Source organism: Prionailurus bengalensis, chromosome B2, assembly GCF_016509475.1.
Source record: "Prionailurus bengalensis isolate Pbe53 chromosome B2, Fcat_Pben_1.1_paternal_pri, whole genome shotgun sequence".
Lineage (NCBI taxonomy): Eukaryota > Metazoa > Chordata > Mammalia > Carnivora > Felidae > Prionailurus > Prionailurus bengalensis.
The window spans coordinates 47278190-47299145 of record NC_057349.1 but is presented as its reverse complement, the minus strand read 5'-3'; the positions used below and the strand labels follow the sequence as shown (position 1 = coordinate 47299145).

Sequence of the window (20956 nt, the reverse complement as noted above, 5' to 3'; positions counted from 1 at the left end):
CAGTCCTTGAATCCAAAATCAGTTTGCTCCAAGTGAACCTTTTCTGGCAACATCACAGTCATATCTTGGCTCACATTTGTGGGTTCTTCTCCACGTTCCCAAGTGCATATGGAAAATCCAGTCTCATTCCAGCTGAGATTGGCATGGCAGCTGAGATGCTTGGAGAAAGTTGTATCAGTTTCTTCTTGGCCTAAGTAGCAAATTTGGACAGTTTTTTGTTTTGTTTTCTTTTGCTCTGTTAATGGTTGCCCCCAAGTTGGTACAAAAATAGCCTTAGTGGAGTATCTTCCTTAAACATTGAAGTGGGGATAAAACCATCCCATTGACCCATCTTGCCCATGTTCTCTCTGCCCATGTTGGAAGCTCTGAAGGGAAGTTTGTGCTACAAGCAGCTCTCTCCTAAGTGCTCTTCTTTTGTTCAACTTCCTTCCACATTTTTCTGAAACTAGAATTTGCTTGTCTCTTTTTTTTCTTCCCTGGATGAGATACTTCTTTATATTATATTCTCCTTCTTCCTTAGGTGAAAGATGAGTGTACCCATTCCCAGGTGTTGTAATGACAAATGACTGCAAATAAGGAGACTAGGACTTCCTGTTAAAGGAAAAGAATAAAAGGTACTTCCTTTCCTTCTTTATTGTCAGGCTGTCACCTGTAACTTCTTGCAGGATCTAAGTGCCTAGTGCTGTAATTTCACCGGCACATACAGATATGATCATAGTACTTGTTACCTATCGAAATTCTTTGATACCCATTGGTAAATGGGCACTGTTCTAGTTCTTCACTGTTACCCAGGCTACTATCCTGGGACATCTAGACTTTCCCAGGACTTCGTAATAAAGGAGTAATGCCTAGAATATCAGGGGAACTTCAGAACTCTGCTCCAACATCATGGCTGACATTATTTCTGACTAATCATTGCCTTTGCTGTTCATGCCATATATACAAGGTGAATATCACCCTTGCGTGTTCTTATGTGCAGTTATTCCACTGCTTACGACGTACTGTGAGTGTAAGTGCCAAACAATCAATACAACCTACAAGCTCACTAGAATCCACTTGTCCCACAATGATCTGGTTAAATTCAGTATGAACACTACTTCCATGGTCTGGTGAGACTGAGAACCCTTCTCATGATATGTGAGGTTTCTACGATTGGCATCTCATGCTTCCCCTTGCCTTGGTACTCCCTCTTCTGCATGTCTGCATTTAACGGAGCCTTAAAATGAACTCCCTTCTCTAGATACTCCAAAATCCACTTGCATTTAAATATTGTTTAGGTGTTGCAAATTTAGTAAAGATTTGGAGTCATAGGGAAGATTCACACTGTGGCATGCACAGCCTGCTACCCAGTAGTCTGGCTCTTTATACCTCAGCTCCCCGGAACAACAAATTCTTTCTGCTTTCATAGACACCTCTATTCATATTTGTGCTTAACGAATCACTTTCTAGGGACACCTGGGTGGCTAGGTCAGTTAAACGTCTGACTTTGGCTCAGGTCATGATCTCACTGTTCCTGAGTTTGAGCCCTGCATCGGGCTGTGATGACAGCCCGGAGCCTGGAGCCTGCTTCAGATTCTGTGTCTCCCTCGTTCTGTGCCCCACCCCCACTTGTACTGTGTCTCTCTCTGTCTCTCAAAAATGAATAAGTGCTAAAAAAAATTTAAAAAGGAATCACTTTCTACCCAAATATACATTTCAAAGAACATACTCAATTAAGCAGGGTGTTTGTTCTAGCGAGTTCTTACACTGACTGTTAATATAATTTATACATATTATTATACAAATGTGTTAGAATTGTATACAAGTCATGTATAATAGGTTTCTATAATTTACTATATTTTTGGATGTAGCTGAATTAATTTATTTTAATTATTAATAAATCATTTTGAATACTCCACAATTTCTTCATTCCCCTCCAATGATACGCTACTATAAATGATATTATTTTAATTATTCTTATACCTGTCTCCTGAAAGTTAACTTCTATTTTCATATACCATATCCAGAAGTTTAGAGAAAAGGCTTCACAGGACTAGAAAATCCTGCTTTAGATGGAGGCTTTGTTGGAATGAGATTTTCAGCTGTCTCCTTTTGGAAGGGAAGGGAATCTGTTCTGCATGTGGGACAAAGATTTACATGATTATTTGGTGACTAGGAAAATCAATTTGTGCTTCAGACTGGCTAGCTATTTTAAAACTCACTTTTTAGGGTGCCTGTGTGGCTCAGTGGGTTGGGCATCTGACTTTGGCTCAGGTCATGATCTCACTGTTTGTGAGTTAGAGTCCTGCATCGGGCTCTGTGCTGACAGTGCAGATTCTGCTTCAGGTTCTGTGTTTCCCTCTCTCTCTGTCCCTCCCCTGCTCACACTTTCTCTCTCTCTCTCTCTCTCTCCCAAGAATGGATAAACATTAAAAAAATTTAAAAAAACCTCAAAACTCATTTTCTCTTCCTTCTGAGACCATAACTTGACTCCATTTTCCAGCCTATCTTAGAGTTTAGTGGGTACTTGACTGAGGTCTGGTAAAAGGAAGTAATATGTACCATTGTTAGAACTGGTCCATAAAATACTCCCATATGAGGTTCACTTTTTCTCTTTTTTTAAAAATGTTTATTTACTTTGAGAGAGAGAGAACAAGAGAAGGGCAGAGAGAGAGGGAGAGAGTGAATCCCAAGCAGGCTTTACCCTGTCAGAGTAGAGCCCTATGCAGGGCTTGATCCCATGAAGCATGAGATCATGACCTGAGCCAAACTCAACAGTTGATGCTTAACTGACTGAACCACCCAGGCACCTAGATTCCCTTTCTCTTCTTCTTTCCTCAGTCACCTTAAAACCCACATATTAAAGGTACCAGAATCCTGAAATGGAAGAGGACCTGAATCCCTGAATGAGTGCTTGAAAGAGAGACTCCTACAGATCAATGCTACCCATTTTGACATTGGGCAAGAAATAAACTTTTGTGTTTAAGGCATTATATTTTTGGGTTGTTTTGCTTTTGCATTTCACATTTTCTAAATAACATACCTTCTTTCACTCTAAGGTTCCCACTCTTATTTTTTTATGTTTTTGTTTTAATTCCATTTAGTTAATATACATTGTTATATTACTTTTAGGTATACAATATAGTGGTTCAACAATTCCATACATCACCCAGTGCTCATTACAAGGGCACTCCTTAATCCCCATCACCTATCTTACCCCCCACCCCTGGGTAACCATCAGTTTTCTCTCTCTAGTTAAGAGTTTGTCTCTTCATTTCTTTATCTCTTCTTCCTTTCACTCATTTGTTTGTTTAATAAATTCCACACATGAGTAAAATCATATGGTATTTGCCTTTCTCTGACTTATTTTGCTTAGCATTATAGTCCCTCCATGCCATCCATGTCATTGCCAATGGCAAGATTTCATTCTTTTTTATAGCTGAATAATATTCCATTGCTCTTTATCCATTCTTTATCCATTCATCAATTGATGACATCTGTTCTTCATCCATTCATCAATTGACGGACACTTGGGCTGCTTCCATATGCTGGCTATTTTTTTTAAATAATGCTACAATAAACAGAGGGGTGCATGTATCTCCTTGAATTAGTACTTTTGTATTCTTTGGGTAAATGTCAAGTAGTACAATTGCTGGATAATAGGATAGTTCTGTTTTTAACTTTTTGAGAAATAAGATTCCCACTCTTTAAAATGTACATAGCAAAAACCATTCTGCAAGGTTGTTATGAGAAACGTACCAAGTGAAAAGTGTCTAGTATAATATTCAGTATAGTGATGCTTGATAAATGCTTGTCCTTTTTATTTTAAGAAGTTTTTGAACATGGAAGAGGCATTAGACTTCTCCCTAGCTAATTCCTCCACTTTCAAGGACAACATTGAGATGTATAAAGGATTATTACGTATTTTCTTAAACATTTTTGTGTTCTGAGGTTCAGAGCTTTCCAGTAGGATTCTGAACATAAAATTGTGGTGTAACTAAAAGGAAAATAGAATTTTCACCAAGACTTTCATCATCCTCCTGAAAGCAGTCTATTAAGTAAGCAAAGAAGAGGCATTGTTTGATAAACATCTTTCTTACAAGTATGGAGTGGCCACTTCCTAACCTTGAACATAGTTAAGAAAAAGAGAAAAGAAAGTGATCATGCTATGACTTTTTCTACTTCCCCTTGAACGTTCTGGGAACTTTACACTGGTGTATAGTGTAAATAAGTGCTTTGCTTTGTGGCCATGAGAGTAGAGGAGTTGCAGCAATGGCTGAAGGAACAGGGGATTCAGATAAACATTAGCTACTTACAAGAAAAATTTTAGCCCTGCTCCATATCTTATTTGCAGCCAAATACTTTTCACTCCTAGCATAAATATAATGGAATCCTTAAGTCAGGAAATGTTTAATGACCAAAAATTTCAGTTCAGTTCTCAAATTTTAGGTTCCTTTTTGCCTTTGTTTCATGATTGCTTTGATTTCTTCACTTTTTTGTCTCACACAATGATAACTTTCATTATTTCTACAATGTGATAAATTCTATCACTAATCTAGTGACTACCACTGCTTAGAATATCACTGGAGCATAGATTTGGATCAAAGCGACAGCAGTTTTAATGGACAATTTACTCAGAAATGGCCATGTGGTTGAGTTGAAATGTTACAGGCTGTTCAGTAAGAACTTTCCATCTTTAATTGATTTTGTTATCTGTACTTGATGTTACAGAGTGTTCTCCGGTCTTTAGTCTTAAAGATTTCACCTTATACTCAGCATGAGCATATTTCCAGTTCAGAGATCACAGGAAAGCATTTTCACTTCCAAGATCACCTAAATTATACCTTGTTCTGCTACATCAATTCTGGGCAATGTTTCCTTCACCTTGAACTTATTTCTCACTTGATTACTTTTCCTGTCACTTACCTCACTGTTGCAAAACTTCCTTTTCTTTTCTTCAAATAATGCAATATCTGTTCTAGCCTTTATCCAAGCAGAGTTCTTTCTGCTCCATGTGAAGATTCTGTAACATTATATAAAAGTCATGACTATCTTCTTATTTGAAATTTTTTTCTTGCAAATGCTTAATATACACATCATACTCTTTATAATCTTCTTCCTTGAAAACATTCTCATCTGCATCAAAATCTCAGAATCTGGATCATATTTATTTTTTTCCACTTTTTTCTACCATTGACATAAGAGGCTACCAAAACTTGGCTACCATCTATTCCTTAAGAAGATAATTGAAAAAGACATTCTTGGGTTATAAATCTAAAAACAGACTGGGATATTATTTACATATCAAAGAAGCAGAGAAAGAATTTCTAATTGCAAATTTTCCAAAGCAAGTGATTTAGGAAAACAGGGGTTAGGAGAAAATGTCAGGAAGAAACCTGTCTAAAATTTAGCCATATTGATCAAGAATCTGTGAAGATGGAATTGGTCTCTCAGTTTGGTAGGCCAAAGGTAAATCTGATATGTTCTTTTTTGTCTCTTGGGTAATCTAAATAATGTCCTCAGAGAAGTGTCTGGTGAATTACTGGAATAGAAAGGACGCTTGAAAGATAGTTTCTTCTCAGCAGCCCAGTAATACTCATTTATGAAATGTTCACTATGAACATTTTGCAATTATGCTAAATTCATAAATTTCTTTGGTAAAAACAGATTTCAAAAAGGAAATAGAGTAGATTTGTGAAAAAGATTTGGATGGGCCCCAAAAGGCCTGTATTCTCAAAGTTTTTGAAATGGGTTTTCTATGGAAGCCAAGATTGTTGTAAAATCAAGATCATATACATGATTTCATTTTAAAAAAATCTATAATTTGCAAAGTTTGACAATTGCCCAAAAGTTTCAATTTTGTATCTTACAGATGAGGAAAGAGATGAAAAGAAATAATGATTGACCAAAGTCTGGTGGTTATGGTTACATATTTTGGATAAAACATACCAAGGTAAGAATTCTAGATCTTTGGCTTACTATTTGATTTTGGTCAAGTTATTTACCTTCTCTTAATCTGTAAAATGTAGAAAATAGTATCTATCTTATAAGGTTTTTGTGTATACTGGAGGAGATAACATCTGTAAAGCACAACTCTGACTCATAAACTTTCAAGAAATAGTAATGATTATGAAGGTTTTGGCAATAATCACCATTTATGTGACACAACCTAAATTAGAGATTATGCTTGCCATCTTGATGGGCACAAAGTCTAAGTGTTTCAGAGTTAAAAATCATAAGCTCAAATATATTTCCAGGGCTAGGCTCATAAGCACAATAAGATTACAAAACAATTTCCATGTTTTTCATGGATTTAAGAGTAGTTTATAAAACCTAGTGAATCAGCATTAACATTTTTTTTTGCCATTTTTCCCCTTTCCAACTTGGTAAATGTAGGTTCAAAAACAGATATTCTAATTGGCTGCAGCCTTTGAGTAAAGGAATAATCATATTTGATATCTCTTTGGAAAGGAATAGGAGAAAAAAAATCAATGAAATGATCTTCTCTATTCATCTTATCCATAGTTTAGGAGTTCTGATACCAAAAGGATGTTGTCATTGATTTGCTCATGGGTTTGGTGACTCACATTAACAATAATTCTTATTCATAACAAAATTAAATTCTCTATGTTGTTTATTGTAGGCTTTAAGCAGACCCAGATACACAAATTTTACTTAGAAACAGGCTGAAATGTCATCTTTATGGGAATTGATGTGAACATTCTACATCGTTTATTTCTCAGCAAGAAAATGTGTCATGATCAAATTTCAAGTACTAAATTTAAGTTCTTGAAGTGTTTATTCCTATATTATATGGGAAAAAATTGATTGAAGAGGGAATCAATCCTTGAGTAAACATCTTCACCTCAGTGGTTATCAGTGAATCTGTCTAGAATATTTAGACATCCTGAAGTTATTTACTGAATTATCCTGTATTACAGTTCTATGACACTGTGATTAATAATTGTGTTGCTTCTGGAAGGTAGCTTATGCTCACCACTATGCCACCAGTGTAATAATTGTCTTGCTTCTGAATAGCAAACATGAGTAAAGATTATTGAGACACTTATGGCTGATTCCCACATTCCAGGCACTCTTGAAGTGTTGTGAAAGAAGTAATTGATCTCTGCTTTCAGTACCAGTATCTGAGGACTGGAGATAAATCTTTATATAATAGCCTGTAGAAATTTTACAGAGTAGATTAGAAGTTATTTTGATTAGAAAAAGTTACAGTCATAGAATTTGGTTTAAAAAATGAAATGCCTATTATTTGTCATAAGATCTATTTTAGGAATGGTTATAAAAATAATCCAAAGTTGGCTAGATAGACTTACAAAATCATTGGTGAGTCTCTACTTTTAATAAGTTATAAAGAATATATGTTACAATACATCACCTAACCTCTTTGGTTTTTAGAGTCTTCATCTATAATATTAAGTGTTTTTTTTACAATGCTTCAAACTCTAAATTATGATTCGGATGTCTCTGAACATTAAGATTCAACATTCTGATATTAAGATTATAAAGTACATATTCAAGGACCAATTAAATTGTTGTAGTATAATTTTAAAATTTGAGGTCTTAAGAATTTATATGTACATCCTTTGTAACTGTAAAATTTGTAAAACTCCCTTTTTTCTTTATTTCTCAATAATTACACCAGGCAGTATAGAATTTTTTACTGGACTCATTTACAATACTGAAATGGAGTAGGGATCATGAATTTTATATATAAAATATAATATAAGCACTAATATTATAGGATTCGTTTGTTAGTATAATCATTATCATCAGGCAACATTTATTCAGAATTCACTAATGAAGATCTCTGTACCTTGACTGAGAAAACATTTGGTTATATTCTTTAACATTCTGCATTAACCATATTTTTGACTTAGTATTAATCTCCTTCTCCTTCACATTATTGCCAATAAACTATTTCAGATTTGTAGGATACTTGAGCCAACTCTACTATTTGGGAATTGGAGACAGAGCATTTCTACTAAGAGTCTGTAAATTTTACTTGTCATTACTGTTTTCAAAACATGAGATTGTTTTTGAATGCAAATATATTATCCCAAAGTATATTTTTAGTTTGAGTTTTCTTTCCTAAGGAAATATCAAATCCTATGTCTCAAATGTGCTAAAATTAGATATGTTATTCCTTAAGGACAGTATTTTTAAGTAAATGTCTTTGCAATGACAAGGGCTGCATAAATTCATTACTATAATATCAAATTAGAAAATGGGGTGACACAGTTCCAGTAACTCAATGATATATGAGTCTACATACAATCAATTTATATACAATCTGTATTTAAGAATTAATGATCTGGATATAAAAAAATGTATTTAATATGTAGGTAAGGATTAATATTCTGAATATAGCAAAATATATTTCATATGTAGATTAAGATTAATAGTCTGAATATAGAAAGAAGTGTATTTAATATGTAGGCAAGAATTAATAGTGTGTAGGTAGAAAAACATGTTTGAGGCTGGATAGAATCTTATAAATCTTCTATGTCAGGCTCTTCATCTTGTACATGAAATAGAAAACACAAGTTAAGTAAAGTGATGTCCTTAAAACCACATAATTTACTATGTTAGAACTGAAACTAGATCCTCATCTGACCTTTTCTTTACTGCTTTGTCTGGGACAAATACACATACACACACATACACAAAAGCCTATTGAAATTGTAAAACTTCAGAATAAAGTAAATCAAAAGTTAACTATTCCTACTTTGACTGGTAGGTGAATTATATATCCTGCATTCTATTCAAACACCATTCAATTTTCGCTGATAATTTATTACTAACTTACTTCTGACTGTGTAACAGGAGAATAATATTCTCTTTATTTTTTTTTTAGAAATCTCAGTACTCAATGTTTAGTCATTAAGTTTCTTTCTAGCTATAAAAATATCCAAAAAAGATATTATTGACCATCATATCTATAATAATGATAAATTAACTAACATGTATTAAATACTCTTTTAAACATTTTCTGTATATTAGCTCACTATTTCTTCACTAGACATTTGTCTATTTGTAAACAAATCATTCATGCGTTTATTTATTTATTCAACATACTCTCAAAGAAATGGGTACTGTAGACTATTTATTTATTTATTATTTTTTACATTTATTTGTTTTGAGAGACAAGAGAGTGTGAGTGAGTGAGGGGCAGAGAGAGAGAGAGAGACAAACAGAATCCAAAGGAGGTTCCAGGCTCCAAGCACAGAGCTTGACACGGGGCTCAAACCCACGAACCGGGAGATCATGACCTCATCTGACTGAAGTCAGACCTTTACTGACTGAGCCACCCAGGCACCCCTAGACTTTTTATTTTTAAGCGAAGAACAAAGAGATATTAATGAAAGATGAAGACAAAGTGTTATTATTTTTACAAGCACCTTTTCCTATACTTTCAAATAAAAGAATTTCCTTCACAGTGGACTCACACTAAACTTTTAGAAAACTGTTGCCATTCTGTTGACAAGAAAATTCTTGACCACAAAATATAGATTGAAGTATAAAAAGTAAAATTAAGAGATATATATTTCTTCTAAAATGTTTCCTCATGTGTAATATAGCAAAAATACACAAAGACTGAAATTATTAAGATGTCTTGTGCGTTGTAATATATTAGTAGTTCATTTTTGTTCAGTTGGATCAAAGGTAAATATATTAAGCATGTATTTTATTTTATTTTATTTTATTTTTTAATATATGAAATTTATTGTCAAATTGGTTTCCATACAACACCCAGTGCTCATCCCAAAAGATGCCCTCTTCAATACCCATCATCCACCCTCTCCTACCTTCCACCCCCCATCAACCCTCAGTTTGTTCTTAGTTTTTAAGAGTCTCTTATGCTTTGGCTCTCTCCCACTCTAACCTCTTTTTTTTTTCCTTCCCCTCCCCCATGGGTTTCTGTTAAGTTTCTCAGGATCCACATAAGAGTGAAAACATATGGTATCTGTTTTTTCTCTGTATGGCTTATTTCACTTAGCATCACACTCTCCAGTTCCATCCACGTTGCTACAAAGGGCCATATTTCATTCTTTCTCATTGCCACGTAGTATTCCATTGTGTATATAAACCACAATTTCTTTTTTTTCAATATATGAAGTTTATTGTCAAATTGGTTTCCATACAACACCCAGTGCTCATCCCAAAAGGTGCTCTCCTCAATATCCATCACCCACCTTCCCCTCCCTCCCACTGCCCATCACAATTTCTTTATCCATTCATCAGTTGATGAACATTTAGGCTCTTTCCATAATTTGGCTATTGTTGAGAGTGCTGCTATCAACATTGGGGTACAAGTGCCCCTATGCATCGGTACTCCTGTATTAAGCACGTATTTTATGCTTACCTTTCTGTCTCCTCACTTCTCTGGTTATATAGTAAGGAATGTCCTGTGCAATGTGTAATTTTGAATCTCTTTCCTAAGTCAAATATCAGTTTATGATGAAGTCATGTTTTGTTTTCTAACCATAATATTTTTTCTAGAAGAACAATCTCTTGGTTATTATTTTTATGGTTGTTTATCTCAGTACATTCAGTGCTACTATGACTAGGAATGAAGTACTGGTTTACTCCTACCCCTTCACATTTTGGATGGAAGATACCTTGCTACCAGTCAACATTTTTATGGCCCTGATATATCTCTTGTGTAGTCTAAGAATACACATGTATTGAAAGCATTGTCAGGATATTTTTGATAACTGAGGATGGGGTAAAGATGATAGCTTGAAAGAATAAAATAAAAGGGAGTGAGAAAAACCTAAATTTCTGGAAGACTTAGTTTGTGAAGAATTTTTCCATGTTCTGGCCCCCTTATCTGAATTAAGGTTAGGATATCATTTAGAGGGATTCTCTCTCAGATTGCATTGCTGTAAATTACATATGAATTGTTCAGAGTAAATAACATGGGAGAACAAAGGAGGTGACAATAATTTTTATGATAGCTCTCAAACAAGGTTGTCAAAGGATTTGATTGAGCAAGTTCCATAATGGCAGGACCTAGGTTCTGGCCACTATAGTTTCACAAAGCCTGATCAGTGTTTGGCATATAGTAGAATACATACAGCAAAAAATAAAATTTTCCAAGATGGTAGTATAGCGTTTTTTTCCATTGGCATGTTGCTTTCTGGTGGTTCTTGGCCTATTTTATTTTGGAAGTGTGCTTTCCATAGCTGGATTTTTTTTTAAGTTTATTTATTTATTTTGAGAGAGAGATAAAATGTGTGTGCTAGTGGGGGAGGGGCAGAGAGAGAGAATCCCAAGAAGACTCCATGCTCTCAGTGTGGAGCCCCACAATGTGGGGCTCAATCTCAGCAACCGTGAGATCATGACGTGAGCCAATATCAAGAGTTGGGGGCTTAACCTACTGAGCCACCCAGGTGCTCCAGTCATAGCTGGATTTTAATCCCAGCCTTTCTTTTCTTATTTTAGCCAAAAGCAAAGAGTACCATTATTGTGGCTTGGACTTGTGGAAGGTATGCAAGAGAAAACTATGGACAATTTAATAATCACTGGGGCAAAGAATAAATTAGAATTGTTTACTGTAAAACCAAAACTCAGGCTGTATATTAGCTGAGGTGAATTTAAGAAATTAAGATGATGCAGAGCTATGGGTGATTAGATAGATAGATAGATATAGATATAGATATATAGACAGACTTATGCACCCAGAATTCAGTATCTTTCTTAAAGCTTTCTTAAAACTTCCACTAAAGACTACTACTCTGTTCATGAATTTTTATAATTAACAAAGGAAAACAAAATGGAATATACATGCTTGAGCCATTCAGGAATAGCAGTCATTCATACATAAACATCAAATGTCTGCAGTTTAGTTCTCCTTTCAAGACAGAAGACAGGCAGAATTAATTACATGGAAGGTATTGCAGAAAAAATTTTCTATTTGATATGGAATCAGCTATAGGAAGTCGTATTGCCCATAGGTGAATCAAAATATGGAAAAAAGTCTAATTCTGAAAGGCAAGTCTCACTAGAATCTCTCTGCTAAATTAATTCATAAAACAGTTTAGATCTACTTGACCTGGGTCTCTAGACAGAGATGTTCACATATTCTTATGACTGGGACAGTGCTGAAGTAGGAGAATTGACTAGTATATGGAGATTGAATAGAAAAGAAAAACCACTACCTGTTTGGAGTTTTATTTTATTTATAATTTGTTAAACCCAAATGTGAGACAGGGAGCATAAATTGGGAGTAAGAAGTGAAACAAAGTGGGAAAGAAGGACACTTGATATAATTAGTTTTTCCCTAAGAGTCAGGAACTTTGAGCAACTTCTTCACAGTACTTTAATTCTTAGGATATTTCTATTTGAGGAGATGAGTTAAAAGAGGGAGGAATGACCTTTGCCCTGTAGCTCACGCTTCCCCAGTCTGTCCTCACCACCACTCTGAGCATCCGTAGTATTCTTCCCCAAACTCTCTTACCGAAGTATCGGTTCCTTAGAGTTCCCAACCAAAAATTCCAGTTTGATAATGTTTAGAAGTTAATTTGAAACATGTTTTATTCAAAATGCTTAGAAATAGCGGTAAAATAATACAATTAAGGCAAAGCATGTGAATTCACCAGTATTCTTGAGTAAGGGATGAGGGGGTTGAAGAATGTACATATTAGTTAACCACCGAAAGAGAGTTGAAATATTCTCTGATTTGCCATATTAACAGAATACATTATTCCCACAGGAAAGTTCGTCATCAGAAGCTCCTAGCTATTTTTTCAAATGACACTTAGAAACATTTATGTGGTAGACAATGCTGAGCAATTGAACAGTATTTATTTTAGACAACTTATAATGTATTTTTTCAAAATTCAAGTCTTGCAAATAAAAAGCAAAAGTGGAACTCTCATTTTATTGTTATTGTTTTCATTTAAAAATTTTTTAGAGTTTATTTTAAAGTAATCTCTACACCCACAATGGGGCTTGAACCTACAACCCAATGTTCCAGAGTCTCATGTTGTACTGACTGAGCCATCCAGGAGTCCCAAAAGTGCAACTCTTAGAAGTCAATTAGAATACGTTGGCTGAACATCTATGAAATAGTAGGATTAAACTAGTCCCACCTAGATAAGAAGATGAATGTAATTTCTAGAAGAAATGGTGATCACTGATAAAAAACATGATACCTGTGCTGTGAAGAAGGAAATAATTGAAATTAGCCAATGGAATAAGGGTTGGAAGGGCATTCATGCTGAAGAAACTATATGGAAAAACTTAAATAACCCATGAATAGATATCTGAAACAGCAGTAAACCTTCAAATGAGATACTTTAACTGTAATGACCATTTTTTGGTGAGCTCCCCAATAGGACATTTACACTTAGATTAGTAGAGATGGGAGAATAATCCACTTGCAGCTGACTGGCTAATTAAGTACTTTATGGATTCAAGTAACTATTAAGCTTAAGGGGTTACCTTGTCAAGGCTAAGAACTAGAAAAAGAGATCTCAGAAGGAAGGAATCAGAAGAAAGGGAGTGGATCTGAAATCAAACAGAGAAGCAGAGAAGAAAAGATTTGCTGATTCCCATTTTAGAGAGAATTGAGAGAAAATAGTAGTGTTGGCCTGGCAAATAGATTGCATATGCAGTATATATCTAAGTTTGTATATGCCTACATGAGAAAAAATATATTTCAATTTTAAGAGATATCCAATGAGAGTGTAGCAAAATTTTTGGTATGGGACAAAGAGTACATTTCTAACAATCTATTAAAGTAATTAAATGTTTGGGATTGTTAGGATTTTTTAATAAACTAAGTTATAAGGTCACTTCTTCTGTACAGGTAAGCTTTCCATTCTTTCTTTTCTTTCCTTCTAATCTACTCATTTTCTCCAAAAGGGAGTCTCTCACTACTTACCCCTTAGGATTACCCTCCTTAAAATACTGGTAAAGCAGCTTGCTTTAAATACTAGAACTTACATCGCTTTCCTTTTAGAAGTTTTACCAATTATTACAGTAGATAATCAGAGAAAATAATAACATATGTGAAAGTTACCAATATTTTACAATACTGTGCATTTCACATCATTTGTTTAGAGACAGTAAATATCTGATATTTCCTTAGCAACTCTCTGCCTGGAATGTTTGATATACCTCACCATTCAGTTATAACACTCTTTTCCCACTGAACATAGAATTGGCCTTGGAAATCTTTTTAGCTCAGCAGTGTAGATGACCCCTGCCAATTGAATTGACAAAATATACACCTTTTGTACACTTTTACTATCCAAGATGGTGGGTTTCTTTTTTAAGTTTATTTATTTATTTTAAGAAAGAGCGAGCGAGAGAGAGAGAGAGGGAGAGAGAGAGGGAGAGAGAGGGGCAAGGAATGAGAGAGTGATAGAGGCAGAATCCTAAGAAGGCTATGCAATGTCAGGTCAGAGCCTGAGGCAGGACTTGAACTCATGAATTGTGATATCATAACCTGAGCTGAAGTCGAGAGTTGGACACTTAACAGACGGAGCCACCCAGGTGCCCCAGTGTGGTTTTTGATAAACATACATGTTGTAGAGTAGCAATAATAATTTGCTTCTCCAAAATTTAAAGAGTGAAATTAGGAAATGAAGAGAAATTGAAACAAGGTAAAATACTTTCTTCAGGTGACTCACACACGACTTAGGTTTCCTTATTAGATCCACAAAACCCCTAATCCAGAAACATTATATGTGATCTTCTATGTTGAACTTTGTGGTATTGGAAGGAAAAACTACACTTAGAACATACATAAAATTGTTTTCATACAACTTTTATGACATTTTACTTATTGATTTGTCATATATTTCTGTGAATGTCTTTTAAAAAATAATTTGAGTTTCTCAAGACAGTGACCAGGTCTTATTATCTGTTTCCTAAATATCTGGAATGACGACAAGGTGATCACAGAAGGGTGATCAATGAATCCAAGCATTCCTAAGCTATCCAGTTGTCTATGATTTAAAATTCTTTATATCTGTAAAACAAAAACAATTTAAATGATATGTACTCTCATTTTTCAGATAATAAGTGTTGAAAAGAATAGTTTAGTTCTACTTCATGAGGTAGATTATGTAGAATGTGTTTAACGTGTTGGGCATCCAGAGTGAAAGACTGAGACAGTGCTCAAAAAAGGGAGTGGTTTCCATATTCTCCATGAGATTAGAAGTGAGTCAAAAATTATCCTGAGTGAGTCAGCAATAATATTTTCATTTTTCTGTTTTTTTCTTCATATTTAACAAATGAGATATCCAAAATAAATTTCTAATTGGCTTCAGTCTTTGGAGGTAACAATATTGCATTTTTGTCCTAACTTTGGAAAGGAATAGAATAGAGAAAATCAGTGAGAGACCTTTCTTCTCTGCTCTTTTTCTGGGGTTTATTCATAGGTATTTTGATAACAGAGAAGGTACCCAATAATTTATTTTTAATAAAACTTGAAATTTAGTTGTAGTATCTCAACTAATTCTAATTCTCATCCACAATAATCAAATCTATCTTTTTCACAGTTATATTACAGTAACTAGAGCATTAATAGACACATTGATAAGTATTTGATTAATTTCTGTTGAATTCATCTTATGTTGGTTGAGACAGTTATAAATGGTCTTCCTCTATGTCAGATGATGGCAAAATTCTCAATTATGTGGTTACCAGCAAGTATTTAACTTTCTAAGTCCTTAATTTTAAATTCATATTTTGAGAGTGAAGAAATTGGGTATGGAAGGAAACACTTCTTGAATAACGTCTATTACTTTGTTCAGGAAGCTTTGCTAAGATTCTAAATATCTATGCATGTTTTGATAGTAAACACCTTTACCACTATACAATAAGTATGGCTAATGTTCACTGGGACTCTTTTATACCCATATTCTGAGTGCCTTATTTGAGTGTAATAAGAGAGAATCAATGGACTGTTGCTCCTAATGTTTGCTTATGGGATCTGAAGAAAAACTTTCAGCTGCTCTTCTCCAATATCTGCTGTAATAAACCATGGAAAACATATGGATGACCTCAGAAATAACTCCAAGCTACACAGAAAAAAATAGAAATGCACTTTGACTTTTTAACATAGGATATGCATTTTTTATTTGAAACTTACTTGAGAGTACACACCTTTCTTAAAGGTACAACTAAGCTAGATAAGGTAATTTTCAAACAAGTCAGTTAATTGTCATTATTTATGTTAAAATTTATTTTAAATAAAAATGTTATGGATTATGAAATCACCTGACAACTCTGGATCTCAGTACTTTTATGTATAGAATTAAATATTCTCAATGGTAATATCAGTCCAAAATTCTGTTTTGGATTTTATTTGCACTGAGATTCTTGTATTGGGAACACTAAAATGATAAATGTGGTTATATGAAACACATATTCTTGCAATATCTCATGAATAACAGAAGGTTATTTTCAAACTTGGTCACTTAGCAACTTATACCCATAATCTAGAAACTGTTAAAGTTTCTTAGAGACACTGGCCTCAGGAGAAATCAGTAGATAGCATTTTGTGTGTGTGTGGTAATGCACCAGCTTTTTCTATCCACTATCCCTTTGAACATTCAACCAAGCACAGAAATGTTCTTACTCTTAATAAGCCTCAGTAACCAAGACTGTGCAGGATTCTTTATTCCTTATTTCAGCAATACCTGAGTTAAGACAGAAGATCTGTGAACTGTGTTCTCCTAAGAAATCATTTACAATGGAGATCCTTCTTTCTTTCTCTATTTTGTCCTTTGGTATCTTCAGTATACCAGGTAACATAAATGTTATTGCCACAGGGGTCGGCACTAAGTGGAGTGGGGGGTTGGTGTCAGGATTTTTTAAGTAAATATCATTAACATTATATAATAATTATATTAATACTATCAGCAAAATCATATTATATTTATTTACAGCCCCAGATGGAGAAAATATTTGAATAATTTTTCAAAAACAATTGCCTAGTAAAGGTTATGATTCACTCTGATTACATGAAATTATATATATATTACATACATTATATATATTTATACATATATGTACTACATATCATATATATATATATATATATATGTCTATATAAGCCATTGGAAAAAAATAGCACTGCCGTGATTTAATCAATCCTCAAAATGTGTTGTTTTTTAATATTCAAATTCTACTAAATTTAATATACGAGTAGATTTGAAAAAAATTTGAGAATAGAATGAATGTATGGTTGGAAATTATTCATTTCCCATTGATAGTATTGATAGCAGAAGGTAAGTGAGGTTACATCGCTTGCTGAAAGTCCAAAGCCTAGCTGTGCATCTGCCCTCTTCCATTTAAATTCTTCTTTATTTTGCTAATTTCCTGGGTCACCGGATATCTGTCATTATTGAGATAAGTGGAGATCACCATAAAGTAAACCTATAGTATTCCCTTCTCTTACTGCTACTCTGCTCTGACACTCAAACAGAAATAATTTTTTAACTGACAATTTCTCACCAAAAGAGAGCTAAACTTCAATTGATAGCGTAACTCAAGGAATTGGAGTTAATTTAAATAGGAATAATTTTTTCCTTCATCATCTTTGTAAAAATTTATTAGAACATGGTCATTAAAATTCTTTCTATTCCTAGAAATTTTCTGAGATATTCTTTAGAATTACATCAATTTAAATTTGCACTGATGCTTTTTTCTTAATAGTAATGATTTTAATAGCTAGCATCTGTTCTGCCTTTTGCCCTTATTAATTTATTGCTCCTTGCAATAATCATGTGAGATAATGATTAAGTCATTCATTGACTTATTCAATCAATTTTAAAGAAGTATATTCTACAAGCTTATCATCTTTAAAAACCTCTTATAGTATGCAGAACCATGAAATAAAGAGAAATACATTATTGTTCTAATTTTGGAAAATACTCCTTTGTATGCTTTTAAAGTATTTTTTTTTTTCTTTTGCAGTGGGCTGTGACCAACCTGTTACCCTTTCTATGCCATTATCAATGATCATATGTACTAAAAGGTTTGAAAAACTATACTCAGAGATACATAATTCTTCCACAATATCTGAAAAGGCAGAATACAGTACAAAGGAAAACAAAGCAGGTAAAATAAAACAAGTAGAATTATAACTTGCACAATTTAATCACTATCTATCAAAAGAAATGGAGGAAATATCCTAAGTATGTTCTCTGTCCTACTCCCCATTTTCCTAGCTCTTCTTGTCTTTAAACTTCTAGTTTTATGAAAGTTGAATTTTATGGTCAGAATGCAAAATAAGTCTCATTTTAAAGTCACGGGGTCTTATTTTTTATGTAACTCTTTCTAGACAGATGTTCTTATATTTCCAAGAGGAAACATTCTCCAATCATTGCTTCCAGCATCCTAAATATTTTAAAACATGTTGTCGATGCCACTATGCTTGAGTCAGATTGTTGTCTTAATTTCCCTCTATGTGACAGCTGGCAAAAGTTCTTTTTATCAGTCACCACTGTTCATTGCCCATATGCCTGGTATCTTTGGATACACAAAATATATTGTTAGATAGAAAGAGTAATTAAGATATTCTTATTAATTTCAAGGATGGTGTAATTAAGATAACTTGAAAAGGCAATTGAACATGAAAAGTCCAGACTAAGTGTTAGGGATTTATTTAAAAAAGGAATTCTTCTCTATTTTAGTCTTTATCTCAATTATGATTTAGAATATCACTTGGCAAAGTGTCTTCTCAAGTTAGAATGTTATAAACATTGTAGAATGTTGTAGAATGTTATCATACCATGAGAATGATACAAATAAATTTCTATGGGAAGGCAAAGAAGGGGAGTTACCTTTGTAATGGTGTTCAGACGAAGACCTAGTGATGAAGTCATTGGTCAAATTATTTTATACATGGGCCACGTGTTTTGTCTTCTTGTTATGTTTCATTTTGTTTTTGGACACTATGTCATTGCTGAAGCCTGTCACGGTAGGCCTATACCACATATATGTATACATCTATATTTGGAGTAGGCGCTCAGTTAACATTTAATTAATTAATAAATGGATAGAGGGAGAGAAGAAAATCAAGAAATATTTAGAGAGCAGAAAGAGAAAAAAAGGAAGACAAGGATATTTGGAAAACAAGCAAAAAGGACAGAAGTATGTAAGAAATTGCTGATTTGCCTGACCAAATTTGAGGATTCTTCTCCGAAGATGAGGTGACATTAGCTAAGTCAGACTGTACTCAGATTTGTGATATAATATTTAAACTGTATAGAAAAATAACTTGTTCTTTTGTTATTCTATTTGTTGTTACATTTGGTTGTATCCCACTTCAATTATCTTATAAAGAAAGTAGACGTGGGGCGCCTGGGTGGCGCAGTCGGTTAAGCGTCCGACTTCAGCCAGGTCACGATCTCGCGGTCCGTGAGTTCGAGCCCCGCGTCAGGCTCTGGGCTGATGGCTCAGAGCCTGGAGCTTGTTTCCGATTCTGTGTCTCCCTCTCTCTCTGCCCCTCCCCCGTTCATGCTCTGTCTCTCTCTGTCCCAAAAATAAATAAATGTTGAAAAAAAAATTAAAAAAAAAAAAAGAAAGTAGACGTATCCTTCATTGCAGTTATGTGTATTCAGTAACAGCTGCTGTTTTGAGACACTAAAAAAATAAATAAATAGCACGCCTTTGGCTATCAGATATTGTTAACAATGTGTATAAGGGGAAAAATCTACATTTATTTAAATGTAAAACAATAAAAAAATCACACTTATTCACTATGACTGGACATGCATAGGTTTAAATTTTCCCTTGGTTTATAATCTGCAGTTCTGGAGTGCTTACTCCTCAAAGTCAAAATTACCTTAGTTGTCATATAAATTGATTTACCTACACATCTCTATCTCTAAGTGTCTATTTTTACTTCTCTATATATCTATCAATATTTCTCTACCTATACCTGCATTTATATGAACTTAGACAATTACATTATTTTTTAACATGAAAATAATTTAATTTAGATTCATTACAGAGTTACACTAATATACAGAGATAATGTACATTATCTCTGGTCATCTTCATCTCAAACTTAGACTTTAAGACTCACAACCTTCTAAGGTTCTTCTCTCTTAGCTGTAGCACCACTTGATTAACACCTCATGTAAAAAGTTCCCTCAGTTCTTATATATATCAGCTGGGCCAAGCCATAGAATGGAATATTAAAATTACAACATTTAAAACTGGCAAAGTGCTTGTATCTGAAATTTATAAAGAATTCTGGTAAATCAAAAGAAAAAGAAAATCCAGTAGAAATATGGGAAAAAAAGACTTAGGTAATTTGTAAAAGTGGATATACAAACCTACTTAAAGTGCTTATTATCCTCATTAGCAATCAGGAAAATGCAAATTTAAACCATGATATTACACCACCACACATTCAAATAATGTTTAAAATTTTTATAGTTAGATAATGCAAAGTATGGTAATGCAAATGCAACAGCAAGAATTTTCATACACTACTGAGCAGAGTGAAACTGATAGGCCCCTTTTGGAAAATGATTTTTAATAAGCTATTATAGATGAAGACATGTGTATTCTATGATCTAGGATTTCCATTGTGAATAATCTACCCAACAGAAGACTGTTGCGTGTGCTCCAAGAAAGAATACAGGAATATTAATAGCAAATAATTGATAATTAATGGCAAATAACCTATATGGTCATCAAAATTATAATAGATGAATAAAGAGAATACCATATGGGTAGTATTTCTACTTTATTTAAAATATACATAATATATAAAACACCTATAAAATATTTTACTGGAAAAAAATGGATGAGGGTTTGCTTAATTTTATAATTAAAAGGTCTCTGGGATGAAAGCATGTCTATAAACATCAGTGACAATGACTCACCGATTCTGGCTGATCTTCTAAAATATGTCCAGTAGGGCCTAATTATATTTATCCAGGATGATAGATATGTATTTCTTTGGTAAGGTATTTCATGATCA

At 33.8% G+C, this 20956-nt stretch overlaps 1 protein-coding gene across 1 annotated transcript in view; it reads left to right on the top strand.

Moving 5' to 3' along the window:
* The window catches only part of LOC122490465 (beta-defensin 112-like), a 132049-nt gene that overhangs the window by 100302 nt on the left and 10791 nt on the right, over positions 1-20956 (top strand). Inside the window, 1 exon segment of the mRNA XM_043593167.1 lies at positions 17935-18078. Within this exon segment, the coding sequence (XP_043449102.1) occupies positions 17935-18078 (144 nt within the window).